The sequence below is a fragment of the Aspergillus costaricaensis genome (assembly GCF_003184835.1).
Source record: "Aspergillus costaricaensis CBS 115574 unplaced genomic scaffold BO79scaffold_6, whole genome shotgun sequence".
NCBI lineage: Eukaryota > Fungi > Ascomycota > Eurotiomycetes > Eurotiales > Aspergillaceae > Aspergillus > Aspergillus costaricensis.
In genome coordinates this window covers 850,567-872,471 of record NW_020291806.1, presented here as the reverse complement: position 1 = coordinate 872,471, position 21,905 = coordinate 850,567, and the positions used below count along the sequence as shown (strand labels likewise).

At 52.3% G+C, this 21,905-nt stretch overlaps 7 protein-coding genes across 7 annotated transcripts; 3 read left to right on the top strand and 4 right to left on the bottom strand.

Moving 5' to 3' along the window:
- Positions 1-1,763: 1,763 nt before the first annotated feature.
- Positions 1,764-3,531, top strand: BO79DRAFT_71247 (phosphatase PAP2 family protein). Its single transcript, XM_025689643.1, has 2 exons — positions 1,764-2,265; positions 2,342-3,531. The coding sequence occupies exons 1-2, from the start codon at positions 1,844-1,846 to the stop codon at positions 3,237-3,239; spliced, it is 1,320 nt and encodes a 439-aa protein (XP_025542870.1). The 5' UTR covers positions 1,764-1,843; the 3' UTR covers positions 3,240-3,531.
- A 1,397-nt stretch (positions 3,532-4,928) lies between these two features.
- BO79DRAFT_189959 (phospholipid:diacylglycerol acyltransferase) lies at positions 4,929-7,160 on the bottom strand. Its single transcript, XM_025680697.1, has 3 exons — positions 6,740-7,160; positions 5,260-6,667; positions 4,929-5,178 (listed from the first exon to the last, which is right to left on the bottom strand). Exons 1-3 carry the CDS (start codon positions 7,052-7,054, stop codon positions 5,033-5,035), a joined length of 1,869 nt encoding a protein of 622 aa, XP_025542869.1. The 5' UTR covers positions 7,055-7,160; the 3' UTR covers positions 4,929-5,032.
- Positions 7,161-7,306: 146 nt separating this feature from the next.
- Positions 7,307-8,379, top strand: BO79DRAFT_207682 (peptide alpha-N-acetyltransferase MAK3). Its single transcript, XM_025682231.1, has 2 exons — positions 7,307-7,768; positions 7,841-8,379. The coding sequence occupies exons 1-2, from the start codon at positions 7,337-7,339 to the stop codon at positions 8,114-8,116; spliced, it is 708 nt and encodes a 235-aa protein (XP_025542868.1). The 5' UTR covers positions 7,307-7,336; the 3' UTR covers positions 8,117-8,379.
- Positions 8,380-8,485: 106 nt separating this feature from the next.
- BO79DRAFT_243616 (peroxin Pex23-like-penicillium chrysogenum) lies at positions 8,486-13,154 on the bottom strand (the record flags this gene model as incomplete). The annotated part of the gene is made up of 4 exons (XM_025685305.1): positions 11,825-13,154; positions 11,378-11,731; positions 10,957-11,054; positions 8,486-10,898 (listed from the first exon to the last, which is right to left on the bottom strand). Exons 1-4 carry the CDS (start codon positions 12,998-13,000, stop codon positions 8,486-8,488), a joined length of 4,041 nt encoding a protein of 1,346 aa, XP_025542867.1. The 5' UTR covers positions 13,001-13,154.
- A 490-nt stretch (positions 13,155-13,644) lies between these two features.
- Positions 13,645-14,759, top strand: BO79DRAFT_189948 (uncharacterized protein). Its single transcript, XM_025680696.1, has 2 exons — positions 13,645-13,891; positions 13,985-14,759. The coding sequence occupies exons 1-2, from the start codon at positions 13,715-13,717 to the stop codon at positions 14,672-14,674; spliced, it is 867 nt and encodes a 288-aa protein (XP_025542866.1). The 5' UTR covers positions 13,645-13,714; the 3' UTR covers positions 14,675-14,759.
- A 553-nt stretch (positions 14,760-15,312) lies between these two features.
- Positions 15,313-16,491, bottom strand: BO79DRAFT_116127 (SEC14 family lipid-binding protein; the record flags this gene model as incomplete). Its single annotated transcript, XM_025677932.1, has 3 exons — positions 15,313-15,858; positions 15,935-16,058; positions 16,274-16,491. Coding segments are annotated over 3 exons (888 nt in total), but the record flags the coding sequence as incomplete, so codon positions are not given.
- A 1,521-nt stretch (positions 16,492-18,012) lies between these two features.
- Positions 18,013-21,064, bottom strand: BO79DRAFT_71197 (Ras GTPase activating protein IRA2). The gene is made up of 4 exons (XM_025689642.1): positions 20,515-21,064; positions 20,314-20,447; positions 18,422-20,264; positions 18,013-18,366 (listed from the first exon to the last, which is right to left on the bottom strand). Exons 1-4 carry the CDS (start codon positions 20,717-20,719, stop codon positions 18,206-18,208), a joined length of 2,343 nt encoding a protein of 780 aa, XP_025542864.1. The 5' UTR covers positions 20,720-21,064; the 3' UTR covers positions 18,013-18,205.
- Between the last annotated feature and the right edge of the window lie 841 nt (positions 21,065-21,905).

The following is a 21,905-nucleotide window of genomic DNA, read 5'->3' as shown; positions in this document are numbered from 1 at the left end:
AGTACTATCTACTTATGAAGCAAGCGGGATCCGGAAGTTTAGATTACCGATTGATATCCGGGGGAGGCATGGGCTCTTGCCAACACCCCCCGATTGTTCCCTTTGAAAGTGGAATTCACACGGCAATCCCGGCACATGGACTCCGTATAAGCCTTGCCAGCCGGTCAGCCAGCTAGCTAGACAGGTACAAAAACCCACACCAGCAACATGGCATCGTGTCGATGCCGGGTCCGATCGTGCCTAGCTTCCGCAGGGGAAGAAGGAGGAGATTTGATAATGCGCATAATGCGCAGGATGATATTGTGACCAACCAGACTATTCAGGGACAGCGGGTCTTGGCTGCAGGGTAATCGGCGATTTCTTTGGTCGGATGCTGCTGACTGTGAGACCGTTGTGGGTTAAGCGAAATTGGTTCTGGAGATCCACTGCTTCCAATTGGCTGCGGATGGCTTGCGAGTGGAGCTCCCAAGACCAATCATCAGGGGCAGTCCGGAATCCCATGAAATGAGCATCCGGGAGTTGTGCTGGGATGGTCTGAATTGGGCGTCTCGCTGAGTGATATTTTTTATTGTTTATTTGGATTTTGAAGGTTTGCTTATTCCATTCCCCTCGAGACTCTTGCCCCCTCTTCACTATCTTAATTATATTAATGTGATGTGTAAGATTCATTTGGAACCTGCGTGTCAGCAGCGAGCGTGTCTCATAGGTTACTCCTTGCGGAGAAGATTTTATGTCTGTGTCTCTGGCTGCTCGGTGTCAGCCAAAATCCGTAGTAGTAATTACTAGCCTGCATGTTCCGTAGTATATCCCGACTTCTCCGAGAGCTGCTGTTTGGATCCGTTTACATTATGCCTTGCCAGGCAGAACAAAACAAGGCTTATGCTTGTTTGTACCCATATCTTCAATTTTAGCCTCACCCGCAGTTCGGTTGTAGCGGACTCCGTTGCCCGACCATGAAGAAAATTTCTGCAATATGAAAAAGGTTGGACCTTGGTTCTCTCAGGCACTCGGATCTGCCTGTCCAGCGCACCGAGGCACCACCGATGCGAGCTAGAGCCAACAGGGGAAGGCCTCCTTTTTCCATTCCCAAAGCGGGCTAGTGGCTTTACCCGGACGACCCTGATTAGGGATAGCAGTGACGACATGATACGGGGCCAAACCGGTAATACGAGTACGACTTCACAGTCAGGCTCCGTAAGCCCCCGTACCCGTCGCCGTCCGCCCCGTCGTCTGTCTTGCTGATCGAGAACCTGCAAAATCCTCATATCCCATCCATTGTTCCCTCTTCTCTTCCTCTTTCTCTTCCGTTTCTTCTTTTCTTTTCCTTCCATTCCTCCCGCCTATACTTCCGCTCCTCCTCCTCTTTCTCCTCAATCTCTCTTCCTTCGTCGACCCTCCGGCTCCGTGGCCATTTGCGCCCCTCGCAAACACGTCTCCCTCGTTCTTGGTTTCCTCTCTCGCCCTTACTGTCCGCCTTGCGTCAGAGTAACCCTTGCAACGTGACCGTCCCCGAATATCCTCGTTTGGCCGCTGGAGACCGGAGCCTGCGCTTCCACTTCATTACTGGATCCCTCCAATCTGGTATTTCTCCGCCTTCACCAAACGCCTGTCGGGCCTTGAGCCAGCCAGCGATCGAAACGTTTTGTTCCAGGCGCCGCCCCTTTCAGCTTCTGTCACGTTGACGCCCAGAATCCCCCTTTCCGCCGACTCCGCCGGGCGCTTCCTTTGACCATCTCGAACCTCAAGACTGGCGACATTCTTCCCTTCAACTACGCCTAAAGTGCTGGGATTTCCTGACTATCGAAGATTCCACGGGGGTTTCCAAACGTGACTAGCCGCCGAGATGAATTCCACCCTTCCTTCTTGGAAGGACCGCACGCAGAATCAGTTCGGCAAGCTTCAGATCCAGGTACCATGGCGGTCGATCCAGCTCCTCGTCCCGCATCGCATGCGACGGAAGATTCGCTCCAAGCTTCGCAGCAGGCTTTCTCCGACATCTTCGATATCGTCTCTGCAAACGTCCTTTTCGCCCATGGATACGCTCCGATCACTGCAGAGCCATCGTTGGACGCTATATGACTTTCAATACTTGCTCCTGCTGATCCTTCTGATCTTCTCCCTGAGTGTGATGGGATCTCCTGGGCCTTTGGGGAAGACGGCGATGTTTACCCTACTCCTCCTTTCTCTCCTACTCCCGATTACACGCCAATTCTTCTTGCCGTTCCTTCCAATTGCGGGGTGGCTGATCTTCTTCTACGCCTGCCAGTAAGTCAACCACCCTTCCAGATCGCAGTATGCTGGAGTTTGTGAGAAACTTGGGAACTGACGCTGTCTGAAACAGATTCGTTCCAAGCGATTGGCGCCCGGCTATCTGGGTCCGCGTGCTTCCGGCCCTGGAAAACATCCTCTACGGAGCGAACATCAGCAACATTCTGTCTGCTCATCAGAACGTTGTCTTGGACGTGCTGGCGTGGTTGCCTTATGGCATTTGTCACTATGGCGCGCCATTTGTCTGCTCGCTCATCATGTTCATTTTCGGTCCTCCTGGCACGACTCCCCTCTTTGCACGGACTTTCGGTTACATCAGCATGACTGCTGTCGCCATCCAGCTGTTTTTCCCCTGCTCGCCTCCGTGGTACGAGAACCTTTACGGGCTGGCACCGGCCGACTACTCCATGCCGGGTAACCCCGCGGGTCTTGCTCGCATCGACAAGCTCTTCGGAATCGACCTGTACACCTCGGGCTTCAGACAGTCCCCTGTCGTGTTTGGTGCTTTCCCCTCTCTGCACGCTGCGGACTCGACTCTGGCCGCTTTGTTCATGAGCCATGTCTTCCCGCGGCTGAAGCCCTTGTTCGTGACTTACACCCTGTGGATGTGGTGGGCAACCATGTACCTGTCGCACCACTATGCAGTGGATTTGGTCGGTGGTGGCCTCCTGGCCACGGTTGCATTCTACTTCGCCAAGACCCGATTCCTCCCGCGCGTCCAGAGCGACAAGACTTTCCGCTGGGACTATGACTACGTGGAGATCGGAGACTCTGCTCGCGAATATGGCTACGACTTGGCTGCCTACGACGGCGACTTCAATCTTGACAGCGATGAATGGACGGTTGGATCGTCATCCTCCATCTCCTCTGGCTCCCTGAGCCCGGTGGACGATCACTACACCTGGGAAGGAGAGTCTTTGGCTTCGCCCATCGCCGATGTCGAGTCTGGCAGACATATGCTCAGTGCTTAAGCCAGTCGACCACCATTTTGCACCAACCTCCCTGCATATACAGCATCCACTTCTTGCATCTATTTACGAACGGCGTTAGTACATTTGACGACATGCTGGGTTTATTGCATTGAGCCGATTTCGACACATAATATCTTTAATACCGCTTTTTATTTCGCAGACCAGGTCGGATGGTTTCGATTTTCCGTTTTGGATTGGTCACCCTGGATACTGCCATGTTTTATCTCTTCGTCTTGACCTAACTGTACATCATACCGCACACTTTTCTGGGCTGCGTTGCCGCATGATCCTGCAGCCCGACCTCCTCGAAGCTCCGTCGATAATATTAATACCGAAGGCTCAGAGTTGCACGACACCGCGTCCCATCCGGTCGTGCAACTCCTGATGCCTTCGTTGGAGACATTCGCTTTCTACATCTCGCCTGGACAAACCAGGACGACCACACTCGTTTACTTCCTACTTTAGTCTTTCGCTTTTCACCAGCTGGTCGAGCTTTTTACCTTCATCTTCTTTTGCTCGGCCAGGTACATATTTTATCTTCGTGTCGATCGCTCACACCACTGGCGCCTGGGATTGGGAACTCAATGAAGAAAAAGTTGATTGAGGCGCCCAACTTGCTTGCACCTCATTCGCTGTGCTTTCAAGGGATTCAATGCTTTTTTATTTTAATGACCATTGCATTGGCATATAGACAGAGGGGTTATGATGAACCTTTGTATTACGGTCTCTTTTGCGCACCAGAGACCTTTATTGTTTGTTATACGGAGGGCCGTGCTCACGCGGGCTGCTCATTCTCCGGAAAGGGGAACGAAGCCGAAATGAAGCCCGACGCACGCACCCACGAGGAAGGGGACGCGGGAATATAGATGTTGACGGAGGCATCTTTCCCGAACAACACGTGTGCCTGGATTTTGTTGATTCGCTTTGCTATGGAAACACGTCACCCACCCCATCACATCCTACACCTTTTAATTCCGTTCGCACGGGACTACTCTTTTACCTCCTGTATCCCCTAGGTTATGTGGTTTTCTAGTATCAATCGATGCAAGAAAACCATTACTCTACTTTACCGCCCGCTCGCTCCTATGACCTAATTCTTTAATAGCTGCGGCTGCGTGTGACGGGATAAGGGAAGGGGTGTTTGAATGGATGGATGACAGTATCCATTAGCAAAACCTATTCTTAATTATAATCAGGTAGCGTTATGATTTATGAATGCTTGTATCATATATGTTTTTATTTCATTTTCCTCTTTTCTCTTTTCTATTGTATACATTTCATGTTTCTTAGGAACTTCTTGAATGACTACTACGTGCTCCTATTGGAAGTATTTGCCCTTTTTTCCCTTCAGTCTAGCCGTATGTAGCCTAGAAGTAATTCATTATATTAAATTACTATCTTATCTGTCTATACCATGTCGATAAAGATTATATGAGATTAGATCACATGCAAGATTGATTAATGTAATCACAACCTAGTCACTCCACTATACACCCGGGAATAAGTGTAAAATATCTCCCCGGATAGACAGATTACAACTCAAACCCCAACAATAAGAAAATGAACGATACAGAAGATGATCATCATAAGATCCACAAATCTATCTATAATGAACCTAACATACCCCACCACCATCATCTCACACATTTAACATAGGTATATAGAATAGTATAGTATAGTATAGTAGGTACCATGTACTAATAGGTAGGTAATCCCCGATAAAGTCAAGGAAAGAAAAGAAAAAGAGAAAAAAAAAAACGCCCTCTACTCACATTACAATACATCTATCTCATTCATTCATCATCAAAAACCTGTACCCGATCAGCGTACTCCTTAATCCGCGAGACGAACGTCTCTTCGATCTGGTCTCCTTGGCCGCCTGCTACGCGAAGAATAAGATCGTTGAGGGATGCGCGGCCGAGGATGTCGACGTGGTCGCCTATATACTCTCTCATATCAGAAATAATTCTTCCGAAGGGTGGAAAGGGACATGCTAAGTGGGTGGGGGGTTGGGGCATACCTGTATTCGGACCACCACGGGGCGAGAAGCGATCCGGTTCATGCGGCATCTCAAAGACCTTGACCTGCACTCCGGCAGGGTTGTACCGCTTCATGCGCCAGCCCTTGGCGCACATGTAGCCCGTGCTCAGGAGGTTGACGGTGCCGTCGCCCTCGCCCATGAGGACGCCGTGATCGACGCCGTCGTTATTGGTTACTGTCGTGTCGATGCTGACGTTCAGGTTGACCAGGGGGTCACGTTCTTCCTGGTAGTAGTAGCTCCGCTCGGTGGGTTTTCCGACGCCATAGAAGCAGTAGATTTTGAGGTCTGGGGCGAGCGGGAGGCGGGCTTCGAGGGGGTTGAGCCATGTGCGGGGGTTGTTTTCGTTCTCTTCGACCTCGCGGGCTGTGTGAGCCACGCCGTGGGAGTAGCTGCTGAGTACCTGGTCGCGGTACCAGGACTCGGATTCGTCGAAGAGGTAGTTGAGACTTTCGGTGACGGTCATGTTCTTGCTGGTGTGGGAGGAGTTGGTTTCGCGGAAGTTGAGCACAGTGCCGAAGGACTGGGACTGGTCGGGCAGGTCGTCCGGGGCCCAGGTTGCGTTGCCCCAGATGGCTTCGCCGCCCTTGGGAAGCATGCTGCTGATGCCGGGCATGGCGCGGAAGATCTCGGCGCGTTCTTCCTTGGAGAGGAACTTTTCGAGCCCGTAGACGGCGAAGGCGTTGAGTTGGGCGGTGTCGCGCATCTCACCGGAGAGGACGGCCGTTAGGCCCTTCACGGCGCCCAGCATGCATCCGCTGATGTTGATCCAGTTGGCGATGTGGTTGTTGACCCAGTCGCGGCCGCCGGCGCCGTGGTCCGGGTGCTCGACCCATTTGAGGAAGTACAGGACCACCTGTGAACCCATGCTGTGTGACGCGAGGGTGACTTTTTCGCCGCCGACCTGGACGGCGGTCTCGATGTAGGACTTCAGTCGGCTGAAGTACTGGTCGCGGCGCTCGAGGTTGGGGTATGAGAGACGCCAGTCGTAGGCGGCGGTGAAGGCGTTGGTCGGGTCGTAACCAATGGTTGCGAGGTTCTCGAGGATCTTGTTCCAGATCCAGTAGCCGGTGATGAAGAAGTCGGTGGCGTCAAAGCCCTGCGCGGCGCGGAGCTTGATGCCGGGGGGATCCAGGCCGGTTTCCTTATCTAGCATGATATGGTTCTTCCATTCGGTCTTGTCGAGGACCAGTGCGCGCATCATACTCCAACTGCCCCAGAGTCTGCGACGGAAGTACTGGCGGGAGTTTGCGTCGGTGCCCCAGCTCTCGAGGCCGGTCGAGATAACGCCGGGGATCATGACAATGGGGTGTTTGGCGTGGACGCCTTCGGCTTGGAGGTGCAGACCGACGGAGAAGGAGTCGTAGGCGACGGTGTCGCGTTCATGTTGCTGCGCGGGGTGTCAGTATACGGCGGGTCCTATTGATATATCCAAGTCGCTTGATGAGCAATTGGGTCGTACCGTGAATTCCCTGACATCCGAGAGCAATCCCTGAGGCATAACATCCATCAACGACTCCAAGTTCAGATCCATTATGCTATCCAGACTGATCACATCCTGCTGGTTGGCGAAGAGGACAGCCACGAGGACACCAAACAAGCCACCGAGGACGAAGATAAGACCATTGCGCCGTTTACTCCGAGGTTTGGTGACAAACGACTCTCCTTTGGGTTTCTTCTGCGCCGACGCAGTCGAGTCGGGGATGTCGCGGGAGTCGGACGGGGACGGCGATGCGGACGCACCGTCCTTGTCCTTGGCCACACGACGGCGGAGCATGCTGTACTTAGACGACGGAAATCATGTAAGAGGCCGGGAAAGCAAAGAGAAGAAGAATAAGTTCACGTCAAAGCAGAATCATAAGAGAAAGGAGAAAAAAAAGAAGGTTTGAGCCAAAAATAACCGAGTTTGACATGAAGAAAACCGAATCCGTCCCAATTCAGGCACCGCCGGAAAATCACATGTGCGGGACGTCATCACTTCTTTTTATTCTCGGCTTCCCTTTTCTCTCCATTCATGCCCTGCTCTCTCTTCTGATTCGAGTCCTTCATCCTCTCCACAATGGCTTCCACTCCTCCTACTACAGATGCTACCACCACTCCCACAACAACAAATAATACCACTACTGCCACCACCACTACTCCCCTCCGCTATATCCGTTACAATGCCGCCCATGAAGACACCTACGTCCCCGCCATGCGCCAATTAATCTCCAAAGACCTCTCCGAACCCTACAGTATTTATGTCTACCGCTACTTCCTCTACCAATGGGGCGATCTCTGCTTCATGGCCATGGACGACAACAACTCCGAGCTTCAAGCCTCCTCACCAATGGTCGGCGTCGTCGTGAGCAAACTGGAGCCGCATCGCGGGGGCCCCTTACGCGGATACATCGCCATGTTAGCCGTGCGCGAGGAGTATCGGGGCCAGGGGATAGCCACGAAATTGGCTCGTATGGCGATTGATGCTATGGTGGACAGAGGGGCAGATGAGGTCAATCCCTACCTCCGAGTTCCCCATAGCTAAATGCATGTGCACGTTCCACTAACGATCCATCGATTGCAGATCGTGCTTGAAACCGAAACCACCAACACCGCCGCGATAAAGCTCTACGAGCGACTCGGGTTCCTGCGGAGTAAGCGTCTGCATCGGTACTATTTGAATGGCAACTCGGCGTATCGGCTTGTGCTGTACTTGAAGGAAGGGGTTGGGTCGATGCGGACGAATTTGGATCCGTATGCTCAGCAAACAGGGCCGCCTTACCCCTTGATTGAGGATAGAACGGACACGGTGGTGACCGCGCCGGAGCCGGCGTTGACGCATGAAAATGGGAAGTGGTAGAGGTTATATCTACCCTACCTTCGCTCTTTTTGGATACCTTTCCCCCTTTCTTCCTTCTTGGATGGATGTGAATGACTGTAATGACTATGCTATGCTATGTTATGCTATGATGAAGATATATATGTGGAATTGTTGGTCTGGTTTGGTCTGCTTGCATTGCATTGCATGTGTGCGGGGTTAGGTTGTGGATTATTATAGATACAATCTATTGCTGTTGGGTTTCTATATGGTGGGGTGGTTCCAGGTCTATGTACAGAGTGTTATGTGATGTGATGTGGGGTGGACGGGAGGGAGGGCATAATGTACAAGATGTGTATATATAACAGGGCCATGGTGAAGCCACAATCGAGCAAATAACAAGGGAACAGATCAAGCCGGATACATCGACTTCCTCACCGGCACGCGAATGGCATTCTGGACCAGCCAGTGTACCGGCCGCGGCACCTTCCGCCACTCTTGATCCAAGACCGAGGCGGCCTCCAACATAATCAGCAGAGGAAACTGCGGGCGATGCCAGGAACCGATCTCGATATCATGCTGCGTGAGCGCAGAGGCCACTTGGATCTGCTGCTCCCGCTCTTCGCCGCTGGGCTTGTAGCCTGAACTCAAATAGGCGATGGGGTTGGTGCGATACTCCCGGGGTAGTTTGTCGAGCACGGTGGTCTGGAGCTTATGGTCGGGGCGGTGCAGATCCAGTCCCACGATGACTTTGCCCGCACTCACATCCCAGATCGTGTGGACGTTGGTCTCAGGCTTTCGAGGCACATTGCGGATCAAGGATGTCACGACGGTGCGCTTCATCTTGTATGTCACGTTTCCGGACATGCACGCGTACCTCCAAAGAACCCGGCAGATGTTGTAGTATTGGCCCTTGAAGGCGACCAGGAAGAGTCGCTCCCATGCGTGCCGTTCGAGCTTCGTTTCGGGGCGCTCTAGGCATCGGAAGAGATACCGCAGAGCGGTGGGCATGTCTGCTCGGAAAAGAGAGAGAATCTGGGTGATGGTAGCACTGTTGAAGGTTAGGTCGTTCTGCTTGCAGATGTCGAATAACCGGTCCAGGGCAGCAAAGTCTTTCAGCCGGACAATGACACCGAACATCTGGCTGATCAAAGATGGAGCGAAACAGCTATCTCCGCAAGAGTCGGCGGTCTGCCTGATGAATGAATCCACACTCTTGCCACTTTCCAAGTGTGCTCGGAACGTATTCGGCAGGGTCAGATGTAGCGCCGTCCGCATCGCACCCATATTCTCCAGGTATCCGCGCTGCAGCATATACGTGACGAGATCTGCTTTCGCCTTGGGGGCAACCAGACAATCAAGCAGGGTGAGCCATGTGTTGGGGTCCGGCCGAATGCTCAGTCGAGACATGGCCAGCAAGAACTGACGGAAGAAGCGGAGGTCTTGCCTCTTAGCCGCAGACTTCAGGAGGATATTAAAGGTATCCACCGTCGCAAGGTGTTCGGACTTGAGGAAGATGTCGCGGGCGGCGTTCAGAAACTCATGGTCGAGCAGATATGACAGCGCTCGATTCAGCGCCGCCGTCGACATAAAGCTGGAATATGCCTCATTCCGGAACAGCTGCACAAGGGCCCGCGCCACTTGCTTCTGGTGCGAATAGGGAATCTTCGAGTTATACGAAGGTTTCGACCTCGTCAATTCCTCCACATGTTCCGCGAAGTCCCTAATCCCAGACAAATTCTTCCCAGCAGGTAGAACCATATGCAACTTCGCGGCCTGCTTGACAGCCGACTGTATATCCCATACACCTCGAACCAACGGCACGGGCGCACCCTGACGCTTCAGCGCTTCAATAGACGGGATGATCGGGAAAAGCGGGATTTGGATATCGACCAGAGGATCACTCTGCTCCTGCAGTCTCCTCGCCTGCGCAATCCTATCGCTGACCAACTCAACCACCCGCTCCGAGCCAGACAGAATCACTCTTCGAAACCGACCCTGGCTCTGCAACGGACGCAGCACATGCACCTTGCACCCATTATGCACCGGCACATACCAGACATTCTCCTTCAACGCCATGTCCGTGACGCCGGCCAACAGCGCGATCGTCTCCTCCGGCACGAGCAATTCCTTCTGCTTGACACCCTTCTTCGCCCAGACATGCGTATCCTCATGCATCTCCTCCAACATCTCCCGAATCTTCGTCCACTTATTCCACTGGTTATTCTTCGCCTTATCACGACCCTGACTCTGCTTCGTCAAAAACAGCCGATATCTCAACTTCCGTCGGTCGCGGTGCGATAGTCGCTTCAGCGCAATAGCGGGCGTTTCACCAGTAGATGATCTCACACCCTTCCGGCCCATCGTCGGCTGCACAGGTCGCGTCTGTAAATCGGAGAAGATATTGAAGACGTGTCGCTCGCTCTTCACCTCGGTTTCCGGGTCATTGTCTAATTGGTTATAGATGGATACTGGTGGTCCGGTATCGGCATTTTCTTCACCACGCTTCCCTTTCTGCGGAGCCGCTGCTGACTTCCCCTGCTCAGGCGGAACAACATCCTGCTTCACCTCCGTCGCCGTCGTCGAAACCCACCGTCTCGACGAGCTCCCAAACGAGAGCTTCCGTCCCGCCGGTGGCGGCTTCGCTACCGTCCTCCTCCGAGCAGTAGCGTTATATACATTCCCATTTCCACACGACGAAGGACCTGACGACGAGGAAACAAGTCTCCGGTGTTGTCGTACAGCCGAACCCACCCAGCGAGGGTACAAGAATAGGAGAGGTTCTTCGGGACTAGCCGCGACGGTGTCTAAGACGGTAGATAGACTACGTCTTTTCAGACACGGTCGACCACGAGATAACATGTGGGATCGGAGTGACACACCAACCAAGCACGGGGGGAGGTGGAACTTGGGAGGCGTGGTGGCCGGGGTCGTGGTCGTAGAGAGATCGGAATGACCGAGGGAAGAAGAGGCAGGGGAGCTTCGGAGCCAAAAAAGTTATTATTACTGTTAGTTAAGTTAGGTGTTGGGTTGGGGTGGTTTGCCGGGGTTGGTAGGCGGTAGGTAGGCGGTCGTGGTTGGCATTTTTACCGCACCTCCGCGGTGCCAAGCATTTACTCCGTATACTGACTGCTCTTTGAGATGACTTATATGATATGAATACATTTTAACAATAAACAGATGCATAATAATACAGCTCCTACGCTAACCAAGCAATACTAACCCACCCCAAAACTCCAACCCCATCCAGACAGAACACCAAAATCAAGAAGAATACTGAAAAATATGCCCTTCTCTACCCACCTCCGCCTCCTTAGGAATCCCCTTAATCTCCCCACCATCATCCATCGACTTGAACTCGAACCGACCAGAGTATCTCGCCAACAGACTCCCGCGCTTCGAAACGGGTGTCAAATCCAGCATCTCCATGCTCGATTTCCGGTTCTCGGTGCGCAGGACACCCGGGCCCGTGAGATGGCGTCTAGCTGTTTCGGTGGCCTTTCGGAGATGATCCAGCTTGCGCTGCAGCTCGGTGGCTTCGTTTTCCCCGCTGGATGAGGAGAGTTGTTGGGAGAGAGACTCGACGACGTCGGTGAGGTGGAGGACGAAGTGCCAGCGGGAGGCTTGGAAGACGAACATGGACATGATTTCGGGGATCTGGATATTCATGAGATATCACAATTAGCATATTGCTCCTGCTGAATGGGATATCTGCAGGGAACGGGTGATGGTATTGGGGGGGGGGACTACCTTCTCATCCAAATAAAACAACTCCTCCCCGCCTTCGTCGACGAACCGATCCAACGCATCCACCTTTTCGCGATCCACAATCGCTATTCTCAACGCGTGCATCAACGCCGGGATATTCGCTATTTCCTCTATCGCCGCCCCTTCCTCCTCCATCTCCCTTGAAGTCGTCGCAGTCGTGGTCCGACCCAAACTCGTAGCCCCATACCCACCCCCACCGACCTCACTAACCGGCCTCTTCTTCTTCTTCCCCGAGTGAATCGTGAAATAATCCTCATTCAACCTATGCGCCATCTCCAACTCCGTCCGTCCATGTCTATCCACCAAGCGTTTCGTCCTCACCCGCACCCATCTGCGCCGGCGCACAAACGAATGAAACCACGGATGCGACCCATGCCACGCCGTCGACTTGAACGAGAACGAATACTGCCATCCCTGGTCGTCCACGTCGCCGGACATATCGACGTACCAGGACCGCCACGCCCACACCCAGCTGGGATCGGGCACTTGCGCGTTCGTGATGTCCACGGGACTGTCGCGCAAATCGCCGGTCTGCCAGGCGGAGGGGTCGAAGTTGAGCAGGGAGCTGTGCGAGTAGAGCGGGATGCCGAAGAAGAACCACCCGCGTTGGTTTTCGTAGAGGATGTCGAGCTCGGTGTTGGGTTTTAGGCCGGTGAGTTTGGGGGCGTTAGCCCCTGTAGTTGTAGTGGTGGTGTGGGTGGTGAGGAGGGTGTTGCTTTCTGGGGCGAAATCCGTGGCGCTTACATCCTGCGAAGGGGGTGAGGGCTGCTGTTGTTGGCTTGCGCTGTCACTTCGACTTTGGTATTGTGAGGGGGGAGGGCTCGTGGTGGTTGCTGTTTCTGTAGTAAAGAGGTCTGATATTTCTGGTCTTTCGGAGGGTCGTCTGCTGGATGACGGTATGCCTTCCTCCTCTTCATTGTTGTTGTTGTAGTTGGTATTGTCTTCATCATCGGTCGTAAGCCCCAATCGATCCGGTTGCCATTTAGCGTACTTGCGCTTCTTCAGCTCGCCGCGAATTGACCTTTTCGTCCATTTCCGGGAGACGTGGCTGCCGCCGTTTGGTGTAGCGGTGGGAGCTTCCGAATGGCGGCGACGGGGCGCAGTGTTATCGATGAGGGCGATAGAGCTGGCAGTTGTATTGGAGTGGTCGATGTCCATTGTAGGTGGCTGCCTGCCTGCCTTACCATCTACTGTATCAGAAGCTGAGACCGAATCTTAAAGTAAATATAAAATATAAATAAAGTAGAAAAAGGGATCCGATCATCGCAGCGACAATAAGGCCATCATTCCGCAGGGATAGAAGTAAATGAATAAGTGTTGTATGTGAGACAAGACAAACAACTAAGTAAGTGACTAGACTAGTTGGAGATTAAAAGGGGACTCTCTCCAATTAGAATAAGTAATAATGGGAGCCTGCACGAGCAGAGGCTACTATATAAAGCAAAAAGATTTTCTCTCCAATTAAGATTAGAGCCTAGCCCATTGGAATGGTGCGACAAAAACAACCCACCGGAACCTGCCTGGTTGGGAAAAGAAGATGATGATAGGAAAGAAAAAAAGTAGTAGTTCGTTCGTAAAGCAAGGCATGGGAATGGGAACTCACCTTCCCGATTTCGATCAATGATGACATCGTTTGCGGGGCGATCGACGCTGTTTAATGCCTGAGGCAGATATGTTACTCAGTTGTTCCTTGTTGCCTTAGGCAGCAAAGAGGGATAGTTGCTATCGTAAAGTTAGTATCTCCGCATCAAACAATCATCAAACATACTCTACGACGCGTTTCCCCTCCCTCCTCACCATTACTATAACCACTCATACCCCCTCACCCCACCACTACACCAAAGAAATAAAAAACACAAAGAGGAATAGAAAATGTCCACCGACCACCACCGCAAAATCGAACTCCAATCCTCCGCCGACTTCACCTACCTATACGCCAACACCGTCGCGCTCTCCCGAGCAAAACTCGACCTCCACCTACCTCCATCCGCGAACCCCAACGATGGACCGGATCCCATGCGCGAGCGCGTACGAGAATTAGTCGATGAGGTAATACCCTATCCCTTCCCAAATTCCCTCTCTCTCCCATCAACCATACATAATATATCTTAACAATGTCTAACGACATGATAACCTATCCAGTACATAAACCGCACCTTCAACTCCGCCTCCCCCTCCATAAGCATCAACGGACTCGACTCCACATCCCCCGAATGGCCCTTCCCAGCAGCCTTCACAGCGCCCACCGAACAGGTGGAATACGAAGCGTACGACGGGAAACTAGCATCGCGGGTAACATCGCTGTATGCGCAATTGGAGTCGTTGACGACGACGGTGGCGCAGTTGAGACGGGATGCGCCGGGTCGGGCGGCCAAGGCGTATGCGGAGCAGTTGAGGAGGGCGTTGAGGGAGGATGAGGAGGAAGAGAAATTGGAGGATTTGGAAGGGGAGGAGGAGATGAAGGAGGAGGAAGAAGAAGAAGAAGAGCAGAGTGCGGGACAGGATACGGAGATGACTGATGCGGGGTCCACGAGCACAACGACGACGACGACACGGACTCAAAGGAAGGGGCCGATGACGAGGTCGCGGGCGAAATTGGAGATTTCGTTGGGGACGGAGAATGAGGCGGAGAGGTGGCGGAGTGGGGAGATGGCGGAGGTGTATGAGGATGCGTTGCGGACGTTGTTGCGGCTTCAGGGTGAGGGGGTCTCTGTGGATACGAGTGGTGATGGGACGGATGGGAATGCGCTTTCTTCGACGCTGGGGAAGGCCGAGAGGGCTGGACGGGCTGTCGAGGTGGTGGAGAAGAAAAAGAAGGAAGACAAGAAATGAGTGTTTGTTTAGGCTGGTCTGCTTACCACTGCGTTCTTTATTTTCTCTGCTATGGGTTTGGGTTGGCGTTTGCAGGGGTCTTGGGATGATACCAATCCGTTTACAATGTGTTTACAATAATGAAAGATCTGATGCACACGCTCTGCAAAGTTCACTCTAACGCTATATGAGTGTATACCCTGTTTCTACCTAGAGCATCCTGACCACGTAACACTTTTATCCTCTGTCCCCTATTACTGACTGCCCCGGCTCCAATCTATAAAAAGCACCTCGCGCCGCTCATATGGTGTTTGATATCTGACTGCAAAAGGAAAACAAGCACGACCAAAAGCAAAACATATAATAATAGGACCGCGGAATCCCCGAGAACAACTCTCAACAACCCTTCCAGCACGTATCTTGAAATATAAAAGAAAAGTAGACAGGCACCCGCGGAGTACCTCTCCCTAGCAAAACAGTTCTAGAAACAAAAGAAGGGATATAGATCGGCAAGATAGTGCCTGAAGCTTTTACCATATTGATCCAAGATGTAGAACGAAACAGAAACAAAACCGGTTGATGACACAAAGCCTCTATGCGGTGGCCTGAGCCTCAGCCTCCTTCTCGGCAGCAGCCTCAGTAGAAGCCTCAGCAGCAGCCTCCTTCGGGGCAGCCCATTTGGGAGTCTTGGCCCACTCAGACTCCTGCCACGGGCCCATGTCGCTAAGCTCGCAGCCTCCGGCACACTGGCAGGTACCGCCGAACTCAACAGGGAGGTTCTCAGCGGGGACCTGAGCCAGCAGCTCCTTCTTGTAGTTGGAGCCGAGAACGTGGATCTTGTTCACGGTCACCGGGTCAAGGAAGCCCTTGACCACGCTGAACACGCTGCTGAATCCCCAGGGGGCGTTGATCAGGTAAAGCTTGCCCAGACGCTCGGGGTAGTAGTTCTGGGAGATGGCAGACGCCTGCTTGACGTAGCCATAGACGGAGGGGACGCTGGTGATACCGACGCCCTTCAGGTCCATGATGGTGCAGCAAGTCTCGAGCAGCTTACCAGCCTTGCGGGAGCAGGCGGGCAGACGGGGGTCGGCAAGCTTCTCATACTCGGTCACGAGGTTCTGGAGCATGCGCTCGCCGGTGGTGATCTTGTACATGGCATTGAGGTCAATCTTGCCCAACTTCTCGATGTAGACAGGACGGCCATCCTATTTTGGATTCCGATCGTTAGCGTCTCGACCAGTCTAGCGGTGGAGAAAAAGCGGTCTGTTCAAAGTCACGCACCTTGTCCGTTTTGTGGTAGTACTGGGGGTAGTATTCGAAGACCTTGGCCTTCTCGGGGTACTCGAAAGTACGGACGAGCTCATCAGTGCCGAACTCCTTCCGCCACTTCTCGCAGTCGACGAACCTTTATTTCCAGAAATGGATGTTAGCGCACGCTTCGAAAGTTTCAGGTTTCCATAATCACAGTGCATAGCATCTCGCAACAAAGTCTCCGTGAAACAGGAGACAATTATAAAAGACAGAGACTTTCAACTCCGTTTTTCCAGTAGCATCCGCTTACGCGTAGGCTCCAGCAACAGACGCTAGTCGTCACATCATAATCAGGGAACAAAAACGTACATGGTCTTGGCAGCAGCGACATCAAACTTCCGGGCTCTCAGGAAACGCAACAGCGTCAGAGTATCCAGCCTCTCGGTGTAGCCAAGCTGTTCCAGCTCGGCCCGGAGCTGTTCTACCTTCGCATCCTGCTCGGGGGTGGTGTGGCCAGGGTGGCCGGGTTGGTCTTCCGGCGCAGTGGTCGGGAAGTCATAGTCATCGTACTTGGACGGAGCCGCCATTGTGAAGGTGATGGTGGATGAAGAGGGTTGGAGGAAAGGAAGAGGAGGGGAGAGTTAAGAGAAAGTTAAAGACCCGAAGGCGGGATGAGTTGATGGTCAAAAGGGAGGAGGAGGCAAGAGGAGAGGAGAGAGAGGGGAGTGGGGAGGGACAATTAAGCGGGATGTCGCAGATAGCAGCGGTTAAGGGGAAGGAGAAGAGGAGGAGGAACAACTGCCTAGAATATTGATCAACTAAAACTGGAAATTAACCTAGAGGCGGAGAGAGAAAGAGGCAAAAAAAAAAAAAAAGCCAGAAGGGCGAGAAAGAAATGAGACGGCGGACGGAAACAGCCAAACTCAGACGGGAATCCAAACCAAGTCGAACTCACTGCAACTTTCCTTCTACTACTGAAGGTTGACCACTCACTACTTCTTACTCACTGCCTAGTTGTCTGGCCTGTCAAGTGGCAGCAGTCGGCCTGAATTGCGTGCCTGAAAAAACCGAACGGTGGCGCGTAAAGCCGTCAACCTTCCATTCCCCCCCCCCCCCCCCCTCCCCCCCCCCCCCCCCCCCCCCCCCCCCCCCCCCCCCCCCCCCTTCTTTACGGACTACTCTTGAGGCGTCATGCGTGGCTGCACCTGTTTCATTATCGATCCAATTTACTTTGTTGATTAGGACACATCCTGCTTCATGATCATCATTCTCACTATTCTCACTGAGACCCCTCACAACCCCTGGTTTGCGACCACCTAATCCTCTCCTTTGCCAATGCGCCCTTTCGTTTCAGGGCGGTCGCGCCGTTGCCATTCTGCGTCCCGGCGGCAGTGACGTAGGTGTCTGGACCAATGCTGGTGGGTGTCTGGGCAACTTGGCCGAATATCACTCGGCGGAAATTGCTAGTCAGATATCCCCGACGATCGCTAATTTACATTGACTGATTTGAACAGCCCAGGTCGATCATCTTACAGTCAGAAGAATCGCAGAATCCTAAACAATGTCCGGTGTTGCAGACTGCTCGTGGCCTAGACACCAGAGCATCATCCTCATTAAAAGCCATATGATATATGATTCCGGGGAAACACAACGCTAAATCCAAGGCATACTGGTACATATAAACACAGGGTAACATGACAGCCGGCCTCACCAGAGCCGCTGAGCAACACAGCGCACCAATCTCATCAAACCGTACTGACCCAATAAAAGAAACAGTCAAAGCGCAATATCATTCAACGGGGTATAGCCGTCGCAAGGACAAAACGAAAAGCAACACTGCTCAGAAAACCCGGCTCATGACCACTCACCCCCGAGCCAGCGAGGGAAGAGTCCAGGACCACACGCTTGGGGATTAACAGAGCTGGTCGCCCCACCACATTACTGCCCCGCATAGGAGCCCTATCTTAACAAAATCGGCAAAACGAAAACAAGAAAACGCAACTCATCTTATGCATCCATGGTCGACCCGCACCACGTCTGGGTGGGAAGCCGCATGGTGAAGTGTACAAATCAATCGTCCGTCCCCAGGTCATAACGTAGAATAGACGATCCAAACAGATAGCACGGCCACGGCCTTCGGGACATGTTGGCGTATATCCAATACCAATTGTCGTTCATCAAATTGGCGGCATAGTAGCCAAGACCAAAGGCTGGCCTGTCTTGAGGCTTGCCGGTGACTATCCGCTCCGTTTCATAGACGTCGTGATAGAGTGTAAAAGAGAGGCCATAGGTGCGGTCTCTCTACCACCCTTTCTTTCGTGCAAATCGTTTGTTCAAGAGTAGAAGCACCTTTGAGACATTGAATTGGACGTACTCCAGATCCAAGTCCTCCTGGTTGTCCTTTTGCATTTCGAGCAGATCATCGAGCTTGAGATCCAGCTCCAGAAGACCACGAGCACGGCCTGGCATAGTTGGTTAGTTAAGATGGGAATGAAAAGGGTTAGATTCACGGCGTACCTTTGTAATGCAGGCTGATGACAAAAGTGCCTGGCAAAGGACTCTTGAACATAAAGTAGATGTTGGCCCTTCGGTTCTCTGGAACGTTACTCTTGCGAATGACACCTTCCTTTTCGAGCTGCTGGTGTGTAAACTTGTACGGTCCGAGCTCCTGGTGCTTCTGCTGTTTCCGCTGCTTGCCCTCGGACTGACTGCGGACGTTGTGAAGATACGACTTGTACGTTTCCAACTGACCCACCAAGTATGCATTGTGATCGCGTATGGTGGCAAAGACTTCTTCCAGTTTCTTCGTCTCCTTCAGGACATTCTCCTTCAAGCCGCCCAGGTACGCTAGTTCCTGTTCAACCTCATCACGCAGGAGACTGAAGTCATCGGCACGTTCGATGACGCCCAACTTCATCAATTGATCGAGCAGTTCTATAGTGCGGATTCCTTTCCGGACCATCACCGCATCGTTCTTGAGGGTTGCAGCACTCTCCGCAATGAGATATAGCCGTAGCGGACGACGCATTGCCGGGTGTTTGGGAGGGAGAGACCGCAAAATCTGGACGAAGGTGGATTTGGCCTCCATAAAGAAGACTTCTTCTTGGGTGATATCCAAGGCCGCGGTCAAATCATCAAGAGACGTCTCCCAGCGGCTAAACAAGGGCACGGTGATGGTCCTGTTTTCCTTTCGGGGGACCTGTGGTGGCGCAGAACCAAGCTCCTGCAGGATTTCATTGAGATGGGAGTGCTGGTCCTGGGCCAAAGCCAAGCTGTGCTTCTCCAGCAGGGCGTGTGTGGCGTACATCTCGTTCAGGGTAATCTGCAACTCGAGGTCTCGCTTCGAGAGCGCGACGTAGTTGTCCATCTCTAAGCTCTCATAGAAATCTTGCACATCACACAGATCGAGCATGAACTTGTTCACACGTTCCTTGTTCTGCTGGATAAAAGGCTGAAGTTTCGCCATGTACGGCTCCTTGGCGTACGAAGGTTTGTTGGCCAAATTTTGAAGCATCTTCGCGATAAGGGTCAACGTCCGGCGGGGTTTCTCCGTGGGCGTCGATTCAATCAACATATACGATCGAGGCGTGACAATAGCGGGATTGATGAAGCGAAGGAAGAAGAATCCTCCGATCAGGGTACAGATGGTCTGATCTTGAGCGTCCGGGTACTTGCGTCGGGACAAACTTCTGATCTGCTTGCATATCCACCGAATGCCGTACGGTGTCTCTTCCACGGACTCGATGATTATGTTCAAAAATCGGTTGGCATAGTCGGTGAGCATCTTCAATCGCGGTTCAATAATGGCCTGCACCTGCGCATTTGCCGCTGCATCTTCCGCCGTGACAGATCTCTGAAGACTTTCTGGCAACGAGCCCTGCTCCTCTTCGATCTGTTTCACCATGGTTTCATACACTTTGAGGGGGTTGATCTCCAAGTCGACGTCGCGCAGCTCGATCAGGGCATTGATCTGGTTGGCAAGGACTTGTTTCAGGTAACTCTGACCAGGACCGCGCCGGGTGTAGGTGGTCATCATGCGGGAAACAGGGGTGTTCTGGCGCAAGAGTGACGAATATTCCGGGGTGTTGTCGAACTGATAGGTGAGGACAGACTGAAACATGGTAAGTAGCAGATGTTCTTCACGACTCTCATACTGGTTTCCGTAAATAGTAAACATCACGGTTTGCAGGAGGGAGTCGATCTCGGACATGGAGACTAGGCGGCACAGGTGGGCGATGTGACGGGGTTCGGACTGGAGAAGGAAGAGAAGATTGCCGTACTTCTGTGTTCGCTCATCGTTAGGAAAGAATCCCTCCTGGGGATCTATAGCATCGTCGAGGTGGCTGGCAACTTCGTTTTGCTGGTACTGTTAGGAACTACCCATGCAAGACAGACGGATCAATTCTTACTTCTTCCAGAGCCATACGGTTTTGGATCAGCAGGGCAATCCGTGAATCCAAATACCGCACATCTTTTTCCAGGACGAAGTTCTTCTTTGATTGCGTTGAAATCTTCGCCTTCAGTTCGCGCAGATATATTTGAGCTGTCGCATAAAATGTCAGCAAGCGTGTCCAAGTTCAAATAAATCCCACCCAAATCCAGTGACTAACCTCTCGCCAGATCGTCTGATATATCCAAATCCCTGTCCTTAGCATTCATGGACATGTACAGCGCAGTGACTGACAGCCGCTTCGACTGGCGGAGGGACCGCGTATCGTGAGAAGACATGGTGTTTTGGCGTGTGACAGGTTGAAAGGAAGAAGACGATGAAGTCGAGGCTCTCGAAGCGGGTTGTAGCATTGTAGCAACGGACATTATGTGCAAGAAATGAGCGTATAGAGGTGTGCTGGGATCGAGCAGCACACGATTGGGCGTTCAGGCGCGATATATGCGGGCGAACAATCAACCACACCGATACTTGACACCTTCGATATCGCGATTATGACAATTCGGCTGTGATCGCAGATTTTGTCTTTAATAACCACTGATCATTTGGAACAAGACAAGCGAGTGCAGCGACGCAACGCAGGTGTTCCAAAACCCCCTTATCGGACGTGTGGAAAGGCTGTAGCTGTAGAGGCGAATGAGCGATCGGAGCGAGCTTTGTGCACGGTTGGTGAGTTTAACGGTGTTGGCAACCTCGAGACGTGGACGCCGCTAGTCGCGTAAGAGAAGGAGTAAAATTAGGATGGAGAAAAAGTAAAGGGCGATCGGAATGGAGGATTATCGTGTAGCGGAGCGCGATGGATGCGATCAACAGGAGGCGTCTCAGATACTGCCCGGCGGTTATAAGGGTTAACTTGGGGAGCAGCAAAGATAGGCGGTGGGAATAATTCCGAATCGGAGAGGGACGGAGGAGTTGAAGAGGAGATTAAAGAGAGATAGATGGGTTGTGTGGTATGGAAGAGGAAATTTCCCGCTGCCGAAGAAGGAAGGAGGCGCAAGGCAAGGATGGAGAGGATTAATTTAATGATTGATGGAGAGAGTTGGTGGAAAGAGAGAGACTGGAGAGAGGGGAGGGAGGCAGGAGGAAAGATGCCGGTCGGATGCAAAGGAAAATCAATCAGGGCAACTTACTAACCAACAGGGGGAAGGGATCGGAATGACAGTGAATTAAGAAGGGAGAGAGGGTGATCAAGTAAGAGAAAAAGAAGTAATAAGGGAGAGAAGAAGTGCGGTGAATAGAAAAAAAAATAATAAATAAAAATAATAGGAAGCGATCCCAATCAATCAACTTTGTAGAATGCGGCAGGATATCAGAGTGGAAAGTTGACAATGTGGTGAAGGGGATGACGACGACGACAAGATCAAAGAGGGTACAACTGGAGAGTTGGAGGTATTGAAGAGGGAAAAATCAATAATAATAATAAAAGTAAATAATGATCATTAAGGGAAGAAGAATAAGAAGAATGGGTATTGATTGAGCCAGTGCACCAGAGATCCAGGAGAAACAAGAAGAGGGAGGGGAAAAAAAAGGCACAGGATGGTTCGCGAGTGGACT